The sequence below is a fragment of the Nyctereutes procyonoides genome, unplaced genomic scaffold (assembly GCF_905146905.1).
Source record: "Nyctereutes procyonoides isolate TBG_1078 unplaced genomic scaffold, NYPRO_anot_genome, whole genome shotgun sequence".
In the NCBI taxonomy this organism is placed as follows: Eukaryota; Metazoa; Chordata; class Mammalia; order Carnivora; family Canidae; genus Nyctereutes; species Nyctereutes procyonoides.
Genome location: NW_026575130.1, coordinates 12,354,229 through 12,374,177, shown reverse-complemented (window position 1 = coordinate 12,374,177; position 19,949 = coordinate 12,354,229). Strand labels below are relative to the sequence as shown.

Here is a 19,949-nt window from a genome sequence, read left to right as displayed (position 1 = left end):
TGCATTTAAAATCCATGAACAATGATTGGGCCAGGGCCTAAGAAAAATTATAGTTTAACTGGTCTAAACAGAAGGTGAGTACAAAACTATTAAAAGATATGCTTCAAATATTAAGACATTTTAAAGGCCAATCTGCATACTTTTGCTTCTCTGTGTCTGGAATTTCAAAAAGGTAAGGGTCATTATTTCGATGAAGTTTTAGCTTTGGGTTAAATGCATATCTAGAACAATTCTCCAGAAGCAAAACAAAACTTAACATACACAATTAAAATAGACACCAATGGCAATAGAGATGTCATTCAGATGAAGTTTTAGAAGTTTCTAATACCCCATAAAATAAATTTTATGTGTGGCAGAATTTTATGTTTGCCAGAAACAGAATAATCTCCAGTTGGAGCTGCTGACTCAGTTTAATATTCAAAGATGTATGGGCCTCATCTCTAAGTTCTTACAAACCCCAGTGAGTACATATACCACAACCACCCACTGTGGGTTCAGAAAAGAACTCTGAGAGTATCTCTCAGTGGGAAAGTCAAAAACGAATTTTTACATTTCCTTTGAGCCTAACCAGCTGTTTCTTCTTTAAAGATTTCCCTTTGAGATTTCCATTTCATGACAAAGCCTAACCAATACTTTTTTGGCAAGTAAGAGTTGTGGGAGTGTATCTGTCATTATAAGAAGTCAGAGCCAGAAATGTGTTCCACCGTGCTGGGTGATGTTAATTTTTTTTAAAGTTGACTTTATATCATAAAAATTCTCAAACATGCATAAATGGAGGGGTGCAGGGTAATGAATACCCATGAACCCATTACATAGCTTCAGTGCTTGTCAACATTTTATCAGTATTGTTTCATATATTTCCCCTACAATTCCTAACCTTCACCCACCACCCCCACCAGTGTTTTAAAGCAAAACCCAGATTCCACCTCACATACTTACACTTCAGTGTGTATCTCAAGCAGATAAGGACTCTTTTTTTTTTTTTTTTTTTTTTTTTTTTTTTTTTACAAAACCTAGTTAACGGTGTCATGTCAGTGATTCTTTAAATATCATTACATGTTCAGAACACATTCAGATTCCCTAATTGGATCCTGTTTTAAAGTCATCATCATCAATAGTAAAAAGATATTAACAACAAGAAAGCCCATTCCTTGTACTTGATTGAGGCTTTTGAGTGGTCCCAGTCCATGCCTATTGTCTAGCATAAGTATTAATTGAACTTCCTTTAACTCTCAAAAATATCCTAATGTGGGAGATAAGTTATATGATTCATAAGCCTCTTTTTGTTTATAACAGTTCCCCCTCTCTTTTTAATGAATTTATTTGTTAAACAGGCTGTATAATTTGCTCCATAAAATTTCCCACATTCTGGATTTGGCTGATTGCATACTGGTTTTGTTCAACTTATTTCTCTATCCCAACTATCTTTTGTATACTCATATTAAGAGACTTAAGTTATGCATGTATACATGTATGTATATATTGGCAGAAATGCTTCATAAGTGGTGGTGAAATAATCTTAGTTCTTCATATCCAGCAGGAGGGTTATAATATCTGCTTTGTTTCATTCCTAGTGATACTAAGAGTGCTTAGTGAGTTTAGGAGTTGTCAGCTTGATCTGTCCATCATCAAGTTTCCCAGAAAACTGTCAACTAATGGTGCAGCATATTCATTGAGGATCATTGCTGGTTTCCATTATTTTGTTTGAGTTTCCAAATTGATACATTTTTTTATTTTTCAAAGTATACATTTGTTACGTTTAAATTATTTTGCTAGTGTTTCTAAACTTGCATATGGTTAAATATGTGATCTAATTTTTAAAGTTTTTTTTTTCCTGTTGGAAGTCCAGATGGTAACCCAGAGGTTGAGAATGTTTTTTAAAATATTATATACATGAGTATTTTTATTACAATGGCTTTACTGACTTGTCATTTAACCATGAGCCAAATTCAGAGTCTGTTAAATGAGACTGCCATGTGTTAATTCTAACAATGGGCCCTATAGAAATAAAAGGCCCTGTAGAAATAAAAATGCCTTTTAGTAGTAATTTCATGTGGGAAATCATTTTGAAGTCGCTCCACCTTGTTATCCAGGGATTTTTTTTTTTTGAGATATAGTTCATAAACCATGAAATTCAGCATTTTAAAGTATACAATTCAGTGGTTTAGTATATTCACAAAGCTGTACAATATTTTCTTCACTCTCAAAGGAAAACCCCATACCTATTAGATAGTCAATTCCCATTCCCCTCTCCCCTAAAATGACAACCACTAATCAACTTTCTGACTCTATAGATTCACCTATACTGGGCGTTTTGTATTAGTGGAATTATACAGTATTTAGTTCCTGACCTGCCTGACCTCCTTCACTTAGCATAATGTTTTAAAGGTTCATCCCTGTCATGATGTTCATCAGAAATGTATTCCTTTTTGTGACTGAATAATATTCCATTGTGTATGTATAACACGTTTTCCTTACCCAGTCATCAGTTAATGGATATTTGGATTGTTTCCACTTCGGGGCTGTTATGAATACGGCTGCTGTGAACATTCATGTACAAGTTTTTGTATGGATAGTTTTCAGTTCTCTTGGAGTGACATCGTTAGTCATATGGTTACTCTGTTTGAGGAACCACCAAACTGTTTTCCAAAACAGCTGTACCATTTTTCATTCCTACCAGCAATCTATGGGAGTTCTAATGTCTCCACATCCTCACCAAAACTAGTTACTGTCTTTTTTGTTATAGCCCTTCCAAGTGGGTGTGACATGTATCTTGTGGTTTTGATTTGTTCTCCCTAATGACTGATGATGTTAGGCATTATTTTATGTACTATTGACTATTCATATATCTTCTTTGCAAAATGCCTACTTGATTCTTTGCTCATTTTTAAGTTGAGTTTATTGTTTTTTTGAGTTGTAAGAATTCTTTATATATTCCAGATACTAGAACTTTATCAGATATATGGCTTTCAGATATTTTCTCTTGTTCTATAGGTTGCCTCTTCACTTTCTTGATAATGTCCTTGAAGCAGAGAATTTTTCAATTTTGATGAAATCAAATTTATATATTTTTTAATTGCCTATACTTTTAGTATCCTATCTGAGAAACCTTTGCATGATCCAAGGTCTTGAGGATTTACATCTATGTTTTCTTTCCAGAGTATTAGAGTTTTAGCTCTAATGTTTATTTCTTTGATCACTGCTGAATTAATTTTATGATTTTAATAGTCCAATACCATTCTTTTGCATATTGCTCAGCACCATTTATTGAGGAGATTATTTTCTGCATTAAAAGGTCTTGCCACTCTCATGAAAAATTAATTGACAAAGATGGTATGGGTTGTTTTGAGACTTACCTATTCCATTAACCTACCCACATATCTGTCCTATGGCAATAATATACAGTGTTGATTCCTGTAGTTTTATAGTAAGTTCTGAAATTGAAATTCACCTGTTTTGCTCATTTCACGTATCACCTCCTCTCTGGCAACCACCACTTCTCTATATTTCCTCCAATGTTTTACGAATTTTTGTTTTGTTTTGTTTTGTTTACTGCTATGAATTCTTTTCATGTCCTTGAGAATTTTAGGATCAATTTGTCCATTTCCCCATCTGGGATTTGACAGGGGTTCTACTGAATCAGCAGACCAATAGGGTGTATTGACAGCTTAACAATATTAAGTCTTACAATTGGTTAACAAAGGATGCTGTTACACTTACTTAGGTCTTTTCATTTCTTTCAATGATGTTTTATAGTTTTCAGTATGCAAGTCCTACACACTTATGTTGAATTTCTAAGTATTTTATTCTTTTTGATGCTGTTAAATGGAATTATTTTGATTTCATTACTGGACTGTTCATTGCTAGGTATACCTATACAGTTATTTTTTGTGATTTTTTTTAATCAAGGTAGAGTTGACATACAATGTTATATTAGTTTCAAGTACACAACATAGTGATTTGACAATTTTATACATTAAACTATGCCCACCAGGATAAATGTAGTTACCATCTGTCATTATACAATATTATATACAGTATGATTGACTATTTTCCCCATGCTGTAGTTTTTATCCCCATGACCTAGTTTATAACTGAAATTTTGTACCTCTTAATCCCCCTTAAACTATTTCACCCATCCTCCCAACCCTCATCTCTGCCAATCAGTTTATTTTCTGTATTTATGATTCTGTTTCTTTGGGGTTTTGTTTGTTCATTTGTTTTGTGTTTTAGATTTTATATATAAATGAAGTCATATGGTAGTTGATGTATTTACCTAACATAATACTATCTAGGTTTCACCATGTTGTCACAAATGGCAAAGTCTCATTTTTTGTGGCTAATATTCCATTGTATATATGCCACATCTTCATTATCCATTCATCTAGTAATGGACACTTAGGCTACTTTCATATGTTGGCTATTTAGACAGGTACCTAGTAATAGAATTACTGGATCATATGGTATTTCTAGTTTTAGTTTTTTGGCAAACTTCATAATGTTTTCCACAATGAAAACACCAATTTACATTCCCACCAATAGTGCATGAGAGTTCCCTTTTCTCCACACCCTCACCAATATGTGTTTGTCTTTTTGATTCTAACCATTCTGACTGGTATGAGGTGATACCTCATTGTGGTTTGATTTGCATTTCCCTGATAACTCATGATGTTGAGCATCTTTTCATATGTCTGTTGACCACCTATATGTCTTTGGAAAAATGTCTATTTAGGTCCTCTGCCCAATTTTTAATTGTTTTGAGTTATAGAAGTTCTTTATATATTTTGGATATTAACCCTTTATTAGATATGCCATTTGCAAATATCTTCACACATTTAGTAGGGTTGTTTTTTTTTTTTGTTGTTGTTGTTGTTTTTGTCTTGTTTCCTTGATGGTGTCCTCTGTTGTCCTTTGTAATTTAATGTAGTCCCAATAGTTTAGTTTTGTTTTTATTTCTTTTCCCTGAGGAGACATATCTAGAAAAATGTTGCTAAGGCTCCCGTCCAAAAGATTATTGCTCATTTTTTCTTTTAGGAGTTTTATTTCAGGTCTCACATTTAGGTTCTCAATTCATTTTGAGTTTATTTTTGTGTATGCTGTAAGAGAGCCATCCATTTCATTCTTTTGCCTGTAGCTATACATTTATTGAAAAGGCTAAAAAAAAAAAAAAAGAAAAGGCTGTCTTTTCCCTAGTGTATATTCTTGCCTCTTTTTCATAGATTAATTGACTATGTAAGTATGGGTTTAATTCTCAATTCTCTATCCTTTTCCATTGATCTCTGTCTCTATTTTTGTGCCAGTGCCATACTGTTTTGATTACTATAGCTCGATAGTGTATCTTGAAATCTAGGATTGTGATACCTCTAGCTTTCTTCTCAAGATTGCTTTAGCTATTTGGGGTATTTGTGGTTCCATAAAAATTTTAGGATTATATGTTCTACTTCTGTAAAAAAAAAAATATGCTATTGGTATTCTGAAAAGGATTGCTTTGAATCTGTACATTGCTTTGGGTAGTATGGACATTTTAACAATATTAATTCTTACAATTCATGAGCATAGTATATCTTTCTATTTCTTTGTGTTGTCTTCCATGTTTTTCATAAACATCTTATAATTTTCAGGGTATGAGTCTTTCACCTCTTTGGTTAAGTATATTCCTAAGTGTTTTTTTAGTTCAATTGTAAATGGAATTGTTTTCTTAATTTCTCTTTCTGCTACTTTGCTATTAGTGTACAGAAACACATTTTCTGTATATTAATTTTATATCCTGTAGCTTTACTGAATTCACTTATTTGTTCTAATAGGCTTTTAGTGGGTTCCTTAAGATTTTCTCTATATAGTATCATGTTATCTGCATTTCACTTCTTTCTTACAATTTGGATTTTTTTTTCCTTGTCTGATTGCTACAGCTACGACTTCCAGTACTATGTTGAATAAAAGTGGTAAGAGTGAACATCCTTGCCTTGTTCCTGATCTGAAAGGAAAAACTTTCAGTTTTCCCCATTAGCTGGGGGTTTATGGTCTTTATTATGTTGAGGTATATTCCCACTAAGCTCATGTAAGTTGAGTTTTTATCATGAATGGATATTGTATTTTGTACAATCCTTTTCCTTCGTGTATTGAGATAATCATACTGTTTTTCCTTCCTCTTATTAATATATCACATTTATTGATTTGTGAATAATGAACCACCTTGTATCCCTGAAATAAGTCCCCCTTGATCATGCTGAATGAATCTTTTAATGTATTGTTGAATTCAGTTTGCTATTTTGTTGAGGATTTTTGTATCTATGTTCATCAGAGATATTGGTCTGTAGTTTTCTTTCTTTATAGTGTCTTTGTTTTTAGTATCAGAATACTGCAGGCCTCATAGAATGAATTTGGAAGCTTTCCTTTGTGAATTTTTCCTGTTGGAATAGTTTGAGAAAAAATAAGTATTAACTCTGCTTTAAATGTTTGCTAGAATTCAGGTATGAAGCCACGTGGTCCTAGCTTTTGATGAGAGTTTAATACTAATTCAGTTTTGTCACTAGTAATTGGTTTCTTCATATTTTCCATTCATTCCTGATTTAGTTTTGGAAGGTTGTATGTTTCTAGGAATTTATTCCAGGTTGTCCAATTTGTTGGCATGTAATTTTCATAATATTATCATAATTTTTTATAGTTCTTTGATTTCAGCTATTTCTCCTCCTTCATTTCTGGTTTTATTGGAGTCCTCTTTCTTCTTTTATTAATGAGTCTAGCTAATGGCTTATCAACCTAATCTATCTTTTCAAAGAACCAGTTCTTTTTTTCATTGATCTATTCTTTAGTCTATTTCATTCATTTCAGTGCTAATCTTCATTATTTCTTCCTTTTACTAGCTTTGAGCTTTTCTTTTTTCTAAATCATTTAGGTGTGAGGGTAGATGAGATTTTTATTTCTTGAGGTAGGCTTGTAACATTTTAAACTTCCCTCTGAGAACTACTCTAGCTGTGTCCTGAAGATGATGAACTGTTGTGTTTTACTTTTCATTTGTTTCCATGTATCTCTTTTTTTTTACTTCCTCTTTGATTTTCTTGTTAACCCATTAGTTATTTTTTAATATTTATGTATTTATTTGAGAGAGTAAGAGAGAGAGAGAGAGCATGAGGGAGGAGCAGAGGGATGGACAGAATCTCAAGCATACTCCACACAGAGCGTAGAGCACAATGCAGGGCTTAATTTCATAACCTCGAGATCATGACCTGAGCTGAACCCAAGAGTAACTCACTTAACCAACTGAGCCACCCAGGTGACACACTATAAGTTATTTAGTAGTATGATATTTAACTTCCATGTGTTCGTGAGGTTTGTGTTTTTTCCAGTTTTTTTCTCACAGTTGATTTCTTGTTTTATACCATTGTGGTCAAAAGATGCTTGATATGATTTCAGTCTTCCTAAAAGTATTTAGACTTGTTTTCTGTCCTAATATGTGATTTATCCTGGAAAATGTTCCATGTGTACTTGAAAAAAAAATGTTCTGCTGTTTTTTGGATAGAATGTTCTGTATATATCTCTTAGGTCCATCTGGTCTAACATGTCATTCAAAGCCACTGTTTCCTTGATCTATCTATTTATTTGAGTGTTACTATTATTGTATTACTGTCAATTTCTCCCTTTATGTCTATTAATATTGGCTTTTTGTATTTTGGTGCTCCTGTGTTGAGTGCATAGATATTTACAATTGCTATATCCTCTTATTGGATTGATCCTTTTATCATTATGAGTGCTGTTCTTTGTGTCTTACTATACTGTCTTTGTTTTAATGTCTATTATGCTAAGCGAAATAAGTGCATCAGAGAAAGACAATTATCATATGATCTCATTCATATGTGGAATTTAAGAAACAAAACAGAGGATCATAGGGGGAAAGGGGTGAAAAAAAGCAAAACAAAAGCAGAGGGAGACAAACTATAAGAGACATTTAATCATAAGAAACAAACTGAGGAGGAAGGGGGGAGGGGGATGGGTAACTGGGTGATGGATATTAAGGAGGGCACGTGATGTAATGAGCACTGGATATTATGTACCTCTGAAACTAATAATACATTATATGCTAATTAACTGAATTTAAATTTTAAAAACCCAAGACAAAAAAAATAGTCTATTTTGTTTGACATAAATATTGCTACCCCATTTTTTTTCACTTCCATTTGCATGGAATAACTTTTTCCATCCCTTCACTTTCAGTCTGTGTATCTTTAAATCTAAGTTGGTTTCTTGTAGTCAGTATATAGATGGGTCTTGTTTTTTAGCCATTCAGTCACCCTATGTCTTTTGATTGGAGCATTTAGTTAATTTACATTTAAAGTAATTGTTGTGGGCAGCCCAGGTGGCTCATCGGTTTAGCGGTTTAGCACTGCCTTCAGCCCAGAGCCTGATCCTGGAATCCCGGGATCGAGTCCCATGTCAGCCTCCCTGCATGGAGCCTGCTTCTCCCTCTGCCTCTGCCTGTGTCTCTCCCTCTCCCTCTCCCCACCCCTCTGTCATGAATAAATAAATAAAATCTTAAAAATAAATAAGAAAGAAAGAAAGAAAGAAAGAAAGAAAGAAAGAAAGAAAGAAAGAAAGAAAGAAAGAAATTGTTGTTAGATATGTCCTTAATGCCATTTTGTTAATGTTTCCTGGTGTTTCTGTAGTTCTTCTCTGTTCCTTTCTTCTTTTGCTTTCTTCCCATGTGGTTTGATAGTTTTCTTTAATGTTGTGTTTGGATTCATTCGCTTTATTTTTTGTATATCTATTATAGGTTTTTCATTTGTGGTTACCTTTGGCTCATATAGAATATCCTGTGTGTGTGTATAGTAATCTCTATTAAATTGAGGACACTTAAATTTGAACACATAAAAGCACTAAATTTTTGCTTCCCTTTCATATTTTATGTATAGGATATTATATTTTACAACATTTTATTTCGTTTATCCCTTGGCTAAGTTTTGTTGATACAATTTATTTTTCTGGTTTTGTTTTAACCTCCACACTGACTTTATGAGTGATTCATCTACTACGTTTACTATATGTTTGCTTTTACCTGTGAAATTTTTCCTTTCATAATTTTCTTCTAGTTATGGTCTTTTCTTTCCACTTAAAGAATTCCCTTTAACCTCTTTCATAAGGCTGGTTTAGTGGTGATGAACTACTTTATTGTTTGGGAAACTATCTCTTCTTCAGTTCTGAGTGATAGTCTTGCTGGGTAAAGTAGACATTCTTGATTGTAGGTTTTATCCTTTCAGCACTTAGAATATATAATGCCACTCTCTTCTGGCCTGTAGAATTTCTGCTAAAAAATCATCTCATAGCCTTATGGAGTTTTCCTTATATGTAACTGTTTTCTCTTGCTGCTTTTAAAATTTTCACTTTATCATTACTTTTTGCCTTTTTAGTTATTATGTATCCTGGTGTGGATCTTCTTGAGGTCATTGTATAGGCACTCTCTGTGCTTTCTGACCTGGATTCTGTTTCCTTCTGCATATTAGAGAAGTTTGCAGCTATTTTTTCCCCCAAATATGTTTTCTGCCCCCTTCTTTCTCTCTCCTCCTTCTGGGATCCCTCAATGTGAATGAGTGTTATTCTCAATGATGTTTCAGAGTCTTTTAAGTTATTCTCATTTTTAAAATTCTTTTTCCTTTTGTTGTTCCATTTGGTTGCTTTCCATCTCCTGCCTTCCAGATCACTGATCTGTTCTTCTGCATCCTTTAATCTGCTGTGGATTACCTCTAGGATATTTTTCATTTCAGCTACTGAATACTTCAGCTATGACTGGTCATTTTTTTTATATTTTCTTTCTCTTTGGTGAAGTTCTTACGGACTTCAACAACCCTTTTCTCAAGTCCAGTGAGTATTACCATAACTTTGAATTTTTTATAAGGCATATTGCTTATCTCTGTTTCAGTTAGCTCTTCATTTTCATTAGTCTTCATGCAACAATTGATTTTTATGTATTCAACTTGTATTCTGTAAACTTACTCAACTAGTATATTAATGCTAATTTTTTGGGTAGATTCCTTAGGAATCTATTAGTAAATCTATTAGTGATTCCATTAGTAAATCCTTATATACAAGATTATGTCATCTACAAATAGAGATAGTTTAATTTCTTCCTTTCCAATCTGAGTGCCTTTATTTCATTTTCTTGCCTAAATTTTCCTGGCTAGAACCTGCAGTAGACATACATCTGTCCTGGAGAAAGTTCCATGTACACTTGAGAAGAATACATTCTATTATTTGACAGAATGTTCTCTAGATATTGGTTGGCTAAGCTGATTTCCAGAGGTTTTCTTCCTTAATTTTGTCTAGTTATATCCATTGTTGAAAGTGGAGTACTGAATAATCTATTTTTCCCTTTAATTCTGTCATTTTTTACTTTATGTATTTCAGTGCTTGGTTTTTAGGTTCATATATAATTATTACATCCCAATCGACTGACCCTTTCATTATTATAAAATGTACTTATTTCTGGTAATATAATATTGTCTTAAGTCCTACTTTGTCCAGTATTATAATAGCCACTCTAGTTCTTTTTTGATCACTGTTTGCATGATACATATTTTTATATCCACTTACTTTCAGCCTATTTTTATCTTTAAAACTAAAGCATGTCTCCTATAGATGACATAGATTTGGAATTTTAATCTTTTTTTTCAGTCTTTGCCTTTTAATTTTATTATTTAAACCATATACAGTAAATGTAATTACTATTGAGGTAGGATTTATGTCTGCCAATTTATTATTGGTTTCTATATATATTTTGTTTCCCTATTCTTCCTTTACTGCCTTATTTTGTGTGCAAAAGATATTTTCCTCTGTATCATTTTAATTCCCTTGTCACTCTTTTACTGTATTTTTTGGGAGTTATAACAATCTAATTTAGAGTAATACCAATTTTTTAAAAAGATTTTATTTATTTATTCATGAGACACACAGAGAGAGAGGCAGAGACATAGGCAGAGAGAGAAGCAGTCTCCATGCAGGGAGCCCGATGTGGGACTTGATCCTCGGACTCCATGCCCTGGGCCAAAGACAGACGCTAAACCACTGAGCCACCCAGGCGTCCCAAGAGTAATACCAATTTAATTACAGTATTGTACAGAAACTTTGTTACTATATAGCTCTACTCACCCCTTTTCCTTTGTGTGTTCATTGTCATCTAGTTTTATGCATTGTATGTACAATAACACAAATTTATAATTACTACTTTATAAGTTGCTTTTAAACCATATAGAAAAAGAGTTAAAAACAACATAGGTAAAGTCTTTTCTATTTACCTATGTATTTACTTTTACTGGTGTTCTTTATGTTTTCATACGGAGTCAAGTTACTATCTAGTGTCCTTTCCTCTCAGTCTGAAGAACTCCATTTAGTATTTCTTGTAGAGCAGGCCCAATAGCAATAAACATTCTCAGATTATTCATCAGGAAATACCTCAATTTATTATTCACTTTTAAAGCATAGTTTTGCTAGATATAGAATTTCATAGTTGTCTTATTCTTGCAACATTTAAGTATGTCATCCCAATGCCTTCTGGCCTTCATTGTGGGTTATGCATCATCAGCTGTTAATCTTACTGAAAAATCTCTTGTACATGAGGAGTTCTTTTTTTACTGGTTCCAAGATTCTTTATCTTTGGCTTTCAACAGCTATAATTAGTCTAGGTTTGGAACGGTTTTTTATGTTACTTGGAGTTGGCTGAGCTTCTTGAATGTGTGTACATTATGTTCATCAAATTTAGGGAGTTTGGGGTCATTATTTCTTCAAATAGTTTTCCTACTTCATACTCTTACTCTCCCTCTTTTACTTTGGGGATGCTCATTATGAATATGTTGGTATATTGACAGTATCCTCACAGGTCTCTGAGGATCTGTTATTTTTTTCTTCATTATTTTTCCTTCCTGTTTCTTGGAATGGATAATTTCAATTGACCTATCTTCAACTTCTCTCCCCACTGCTTTTTCTCTCCCCTACTCAAATCTATTATTGAATCCTTCTAATGGCCTTTTAATTTAGCTATTTCACTTGTCAGTTCCAAAATTGCCACTTCTTTTGCTATTACGGTTTCTACTTCTTTTATCTCATCTATTTGAGAAAACATTGTTTTCCTACTTTTTGTTCATTAAGCAGGGCATCCTTCAGGTCTCTGAATATACCTGAAATAATAAGTCAAAGTCTTCATTTAGTAGTCTTAGTAACAGCTTTCTTTCTCTGTATTGATTATACTATGGTCAACATAGAAGCTAGACATTTTAAATTATGTAGTTACTCCAGAAGCTAGATTCTCTGCCCTACCCAGGATTTGTTATTGTTGCTGGTGCTGTTTAGAGGAGTGCTGGAAATATAGAGGAGATTCTGGAGTACCAGTGTATATTTGTTTCTTACTCTGGGTGTTACTTACTTGGGTATGTTTTATTTGTGAGAATTTGCAAGCTATAAAATTATGTGTAATTTTCTATGTATCATGCTACATTAAAAAATTGTTTAAATTGTGTTTTAGGAGTGCCTTCGTGGTTCAGTCAGTTGACCGTCTTCAGCTCGGGTCATGATCCCAGGGCCCTGGAATGGAACCACACATTGGGCTCCCTGCTCAGCCTGGGGTCTACTGCTCCCTTTCCCTCTGCCCCTTCCTCCTGCCCCTTACCCTTGCTAATGCTCTTTCAAATATATAGTAAAATCTTTAAAAAATAATAAAATAAAAGTTATTTTCTTATGTGGTTATGGCAAGTTTAATATAAACTTCTTTTAGGACTAATTTGCACCCATTTTTATATGCAGCCATCCAGAATACAAGATTGGTAGCTTAGATAAGTGTTATCCATAGCTTTGAACTTGGCCCTTTGATTCCTCAGGAGAACCTGTGCCTGTCAAGGGTTGGATCCCGAGACCTGTGGTGCCTCCTTTTCTTTTGGTTGTTCATGGAGCATGTACTACAATGGATGTAAGTTTGCCAGAAGCAAGATCCCAAGAAAATTTAAGCTGCTTGGGGATGACCCAAAAGAGGTTTGTTTACTTCCTGATATATAATCTCTTTCATTTTCATGGAGAATTGATGAGTACAGATGAAGTGAGCAGTCTAACATATTCTCTTAAACTCTCATTAACATAAAGAATTTCATCAGAGGTAAATCAAGAGTTTAGCTAAACTGTAGATACACATCTTTGATAAAGTTAGCATAATAAACATGCAATAACAAAGTAGTAAAGTACGAACAGCATAAACTTTTTAATGGCCTCTTGTGCTTACTTTTATGTTGATTCCAGAGTTTTAAAGAACCATCACTTTGGTATTAAAACTAAGTGTTAACATTTTATTATTAAAACTTTCATTTTTCAAACCTGAATTATAGAAGTCATGTTCATCACTGCAACATCACCTGAGAAAGTCTTTACTGAAGACTCAGATTTTCATACCATGAGATTTGCTAGTTTAAAGTTATAACTATGAGTGCATTCAAGTAACTAAAACATATTTAGATTTTAATATACAAGTATAATTGATATTACATATTTCTCAAAATATAACTTACAGATGGATATAAATTTTAACAACTTTTGGATGTAGCTTCTAGAGGGTGCTAATTCAATAATCAAAAAAACCACCCAGTATGTTTACCATTTAGATGACCAAATGTTTAGTGACTCTATGAACCTTATAATTATCTTTCCAAACTTTACATGCAATTGAAATATACAGTTATACTATGTACATTATAGTATTGATATGTCCCTCTAAATGAAAAATCTGTTAGCTTTATTATTTGTCTCTCTAAAATAGGTGGAAATTTAATAAAGTACAAAAACTCTTGAAATCATATGAATTTTTTCACAGGATTATATTTTTAGTAAACTTTATTAAATGGGCTAGATGTCCCTTTTCATAAGAAAAAAATACAAATACTTAATAAGCATAATGAAGTATAACAATTTTACATGTCATCAGGCACTTTAATTTTCCACACTGGGAAGCATTTCTTACTATTTTATAAATGTTTATCACTTTCACCAAATTTTAATATAAAGCAAATCCGGGGGATGGCTGAGAACATCCTCCCTCAGGTAGGTAGGAGAACTTGACTTAGAAGCCTTCTCACCTTCTAAAATACAAATAAGAGAAGTAACTCCCTGGCAGAGTTATACTTAAGATTTTTAGAGAAATGTTACTGTGAAATGAGAACTTCTAAGTATGAATGGAATAACTGGGTATTATCACCTACCATTGTATAAGCATATTACCTGGAAAATCTGTTCTTTGTACAGAGGTGAGAGCATAACTGAATATTTCTCCTTTCAAGTAAACTTTAGCACATTCTGGTTCTGAGACTTTTATCCATATTTGAAGCATCTAGTCATTTTTAGTTCAATGGAAAGACCTTTTCAAATTTTGAATCCTATTTTTATGAACATTAAAAAATATAAAGATTGGATGGGATGCCTGGGTGGCTCAGCAGTTAAGCGCCTGCCTTCAGCTCAGGGCATGATCCCGGGGTCATGGGATCGAGTCCCACATCAGGCTCCCTGTGGGGAGCCTGCTTCTCCCTCTGCCTGTGTCTCTACCTCTCTGTCTCTAGTGAATAAATAAAATCTTTAAATATATATGTATAAGTTGGAAATATATGAGCCAAACAAATCCTTTCAATAGCTCATCTTCCTTGGCAGCTAATTGGAGTGGAGAATGCGACCTCTTTAAGACATATGGCTTCATTTTCCTTACCCTATTACTAGTGTAGGCTTATATTTATAAAATGCCAAATATCTGCATACAGAGTACAAAGTTAATTAAAATTATAAAAATACCAAAAAGCTAGATATTCTAATAACATAAACAAAAATAGATGATATATGGTTTATATTTTTTACTTAGAAATAGTCACATTAAGGAACTTTAAGTATTTAACAAGAATAACTCTATATATTGTCATTTGGATCTAGGCTGTAGGGGGAAACCTTAACTGATAGCCTCCTTGCATATAGAAAGGATTTAGAATCTAATACATAAAATTATTCATTTTATACAGGAAGAGAAACTGGAGTCTCATTTACAAAACTTGTCCACTCTTATGGCACCGACATACAAGAAACTTGCACCTGATGCATATAATAATCAGGTAAGTTTATAATTATTGACAATGATTGGAACCGTTTACTTATTACTGATGACCTACCTACTTCTAAAAATGTTTTTAAAGCAATGATTTTCCTTTATTTTTCTAATTTTTCCTCTTCCAAATTAGTGAAGCCACAGTGTTCTGTTTCTGGTACATAAGAATTATATAATCCAAAAAAAGCATATTTTTGGTCTTTTAATCTGTAAAGATAATGAGCTTTTAAGTCTCACAAGCTGTTCAATCTACTAATTTTATTCTCATCTCTCTTCTGTAAGCAGACTTTGGTGATTAATTAAAATTATGTGGCCTAAACCATAGGTTCTAACAATCTATTAATATTAACTGTTTTCACATATATGTCTATACATATTAAGCTATGAGTGTACTGCTTTGTAAATGTACATAAATGTGTCCAGAAAGGTCCAATTTTTTAATTTGGTTCCATGAACCAAGCAAAACATCTTTTTCCTATTTTATAGATGTGTTCTAGGCTGTACCTATTTGGAGGCTAGGTTTGTCCAGAAATGCTCTTGAAGGAGGAAAAAATCTATACAGTCTCCCCTGTCATCATAACATCAACAATAGAAGTTCTGAATGTATACAAGCTAGCTGCTATATTTAATATATATAACATATATATATATTTATGTAATAAACTAGATACTGTAATCACTGAACATAAAAATTAGCAATATAGGATTTCTGTCTTTAAGGATTTCGTTCAGTAGAGGAGACAGAGATATGTAAAATAGCAGTTACGGAATAATGTGTTAACAGCTAAAATAAAGGTGTGCACATTTTTTTATAATAAATTTATTTTTTATTGGTGTTCACTTTGCCAACATACAGCATAACACCCAGTGCTCATCCCCTCAAGTGTCCCCCTCAGTGCCCGTCACCCATTCACCGCCACCCCCCACCCTCCTCCCCTTCCACCACACCTAGTTCGTTTCCCAGAGTTAGGAGTCTCTATGTTCTGTCTCCCTTTCTGATATTTCCCACACATTTCTTCTCCCTTCCCTTATATTCCCTTTCACTATTATTTATATTCCCCAAATGAATGAGACCATATAATGTTTTTCCTTCTCCGATTGACTTACTTCACTCAGCATAATACACTACAGTTCCATCTACGTTGAAGCAAATGGTGGGTATTTGTCATTTCTAATGGCTGAGTAATATTCCATTGTATATATAAACCACATCTTCTTTATCCATTCATCTTTCGATGGACATCGAGGCTCCTTCCACAGTTTGGCTGTTGTGGACATTGCTGCTAGAAACATCGGGGTGCAGGTGTCCCGGCATTTCATTGCATCTGAATCTTTGGGGTAAATCCCCAACAGTGCAATTGCTGGATCATAGGGCAGGTCTATTTTTAACTCTTTGAGAAACCTCCACACAGTTTTCCAGAGTGGCTGCACCAGTTCACATTCCCACCAACAGTGCAAGAGGGTTCCCCTTTCTCCACATCCTCTCCAACATTTGTGGTTTCCTGCCTTGTTAATGTTCCCCATTCTGACTGGTGTGAGGTGGTATCTCATTGTGTGTGCACATTTTTGAAGGAAGAAAAAGTTCTCCCTGAAAGTCAAGATGTAAGGTCACAAATGGGCTTGCAGATCACATAAAGATATTTGGACTTTATCCTGTATGTAAGAAGCCTACCACTGGGGCATTTTAAGTGTGTGCTGGGGGCAGAGGAGGATGAAGTGATTTAATATAAAAAGGTCACTCAACAAGCCAAATTAAATGAAATACAACTTAGGTTAGTATAAGATTAAATTGGAGAATAAGTAAGCTAGTACAGTCATTGGGCAAGAGATGTTAAAGTCCTAAATTAAAGAAATGGCAGTAGTGACAGAATGAAGAAAATAAGTATGTGAAATATTTGAGGTAGAACTATAGAACTTAGTGACCAATTGGATTTGAAAATAAGCAAAAGGGAGAATTTGAGGATCCACCAAATTGCTGGCTTAGGCAGGTGGTTCTATTAATTAGTATTTGGAGTCAGTGAGAAACAGTAAGTTTGGGGGCAAAAGGAGGAAATGATAATTTTCATTTTGGACATACTATGTTTGATATAATTCTAGGATAATTCTATGGAAAATCAGGAGAAAAATCTAGGCTAGCAGTGTAGATTTGGGAGTTGTCAAATTGCAAGTAGTTGAAACTGAATACATAGGAGTGAATGCAGTTTTTCAGAGTAGGGATTATAAAGAAGAGAAGGAGCTACAGATGGGATTCTGGAGCACATTGACATTTTTTGACTGGAGGACAAGAAACCAGTGAAGTAAATGTTGGGGGTAGGCACAATAGAGTAAGAGAGGTTAAAGATTTAAGGGAAAGAGGAAGACTTCTAGATGGAGGAAAGGTGGAGGTGATAAAGGTAGCCAGAGCAGAGTACACAGCAACAGGGGGTACAGGGAATTATGAAGAGGAGTACATTTGGCAAACATCGTCATTTAATAACATTAAAGACTAATGGGATTAGATTAGTTTACCTAGCAGAGACAGATGGAGGGGGACCAATACTAATTTAATGATTTAGCTGTGTTTCTATTTTGTGCTTTAACACTTTCCCCAAACCTCAACTCTCTTTTTTAAAGGGGGAGCAAAGAGGCAAATTTGATAATGATGATCTGTTTAGAAAGTTGTTTTATGTCACAGCTTAGGTTTTTAGAAATGTATATGATGTCTATGAAAAAATTTTTTAATGCTGTTAATACCATTATTTTACAGCCTTATCTACTTTGGTAAGTATCACAGAAAATTATATGGGATGTTTTGGTCCTGTTGTAAAATAATTCTGAGTGAGAAACACAATAAGTCAAGCTATAAAAAGAAAATGAGTTAAGTCTATCTTACTAGATTTCAAGTTTGGCCATTTTCTGTTGAATATATTTTATTATAGGTGCCATTAATCAAATGGCTTTAGCTGGGGAAAGGACAGTATTGATGTTCTTACTCGTTTGATTCTTATTATAGATGATGTCATACACACCTGATTTTTAAGCATTTATAGTCCACCCTATTATGTTATGTTTGGAGTACTTTATGTATTTCCTAAACCTATAATATCCAAAATATAACAGTACCCCAAATTTTAGTTATAACAAGATGATTAGATATAACTCTTTAGATATGTTTCAGTATTTGTTTATGTGTAAATGTACAAATAAATGGCACAAAGTTTCAATTAACATAAACAAGCTCTAGAGATCTGTTTGTGTACCTAGAGTCAGCAATAATGTATTAGACACTTAAAACTTTGTTTAAATGGTGGACCTCACAAAATAAAATTTACATACATACTATGGAAAGAGCCCAAATATCCATCAATTGGTGAATGGATAAAGAAGATGTGATATGTGTGTGTGCACGTGTGTGTATGCACACACATAGATATGTATACAAGGGACTATTACTCACATCAAAAAGAATGAAATCTTGCCATTTGCAGTGATGTGAATGGAACTAGATTGTATTGTGCTAAATGAAATAAGCTGGAGAAAGACAAATACCATATGATTTCACTCATATGTGGAATTTGAAAAACAAAATGAATGAACATATGGGAAGGGGGGAGGGAAGAGAGGGAAGCAAACTCTAAGAGACTTTTAACTATAGAGAATAAACTGAGAGTTGATGGAGGGAGGTCAACTAAATGGGTAATGGGTATTAAGGAGGGCACTTGTGATGAGCTCTGGATGTTATATGTAGGTGATGAGTCACTAAATTCTACCCCTGAAACCAATTTTACCATCTATGTTAACTATAATTTAAATAAGAAATTGAAAAGGAAAAAATAAAAATAAAAAATAGATGTCTATATAAATTAAATCAATCAGTGACTGTGAATGGATAAGGTGTTTTTTATATTGCAAGGTAGGTACTATAGGCAATGATCATCCATATGTCTTAATATGGTTTAGATATCAAAACAAAAGCCATGTGATCTTCCCACACAGTACATGGGAAGAACTGTTAAGGTTATGGGTGCTATCAAAACCTACCATTTTATTAAGAAACACGTTTAAAATACTGAAAGAGAAAAAAACTGTCAACCTAGAAATCTCTACCCAGTAAAAACAACTCTCAAAAGTAAAGACAAAATATTTCTTTTGAAATTCAAAAGCTGAAATAATTTGCCATCAGGAGAATAACACTTTAAAAATGTTAAAGGAAGCCCTCCAGCAGAAAGAAAGTGATACCAGATAGAAATCTGTATTGACAAAAAGGAATGGAAAACATCAGAAATAATAGATAGGTGAATAAAAAACCTTTTTCCCTTATTTTAAAAATCTCCTTAAAAAAAATGGTAGTTTGCTATTTAAAAGCCAATGCACTTTGAGGTGTATAACATGTAGAAGCAACACAGAGGCTGGGGAATTGGAAGTCTCTCTTGTAAGGTTTTCATGTCATATATACAGTGGTATCATATTTCTTGAATGTAGACTGTGAGAAGTGACAATATATTGCAAACCTTCAAGCAACCAGCCACTGTAGGGGAGAGAGGGCGTGTATAGCTAATCCATCAGTAAAGAGATAAAATGGAATCAATCCAAAAATGTCTTTTTTTTTTTAGATTTATTTATTCATGAGAGACACAGAGAGAGAGAGAGGCAGAGACACAGGCAGAGGGAGAAGCAGACTCCATGCAGGGAACCTGACATGGGACTCAATCCTGGGTCTCCAGGATCATGCCCTGGGCTGAAGGTGGTGCTAAACCACTGAGCCACCCAGGCTGCCCCAAAAACGTTCTTAAAAGGAATATGGAACAAATCAAAAATAAGACAAATATATTAACAAATAGCAGGAAAAACATATATACATATA

General features: G+C 33.7%; 1 protein-coding gene across 2 annotated transcripts in view; it reads left to right on the top strand.

The window, feature by feature from the left end:
• Positions 1-19,949, top strand: part of TET2 (tet methylcytosine dioxygenase 2) — a 125,462-nt gene that overhangs the window by 92,296 nt on the left and 13,217 nt on the right. For both annotated transcript variants that reach the window (XM_055342453.1, XM_055342454.1), the window contains exons 7-8: positions 12,858-13,008; positions 15,024-15,113. In XM_055342453.1, the coding sequence (XP_055198428.1) occupies positions 12,858-13,008; positions 15,024-15,113 (241 nt within the window). The remainder of the gene's footprint in view (positions 1-12,857; positions 13,009-15,023; positions 15,114-19,949) is intronic.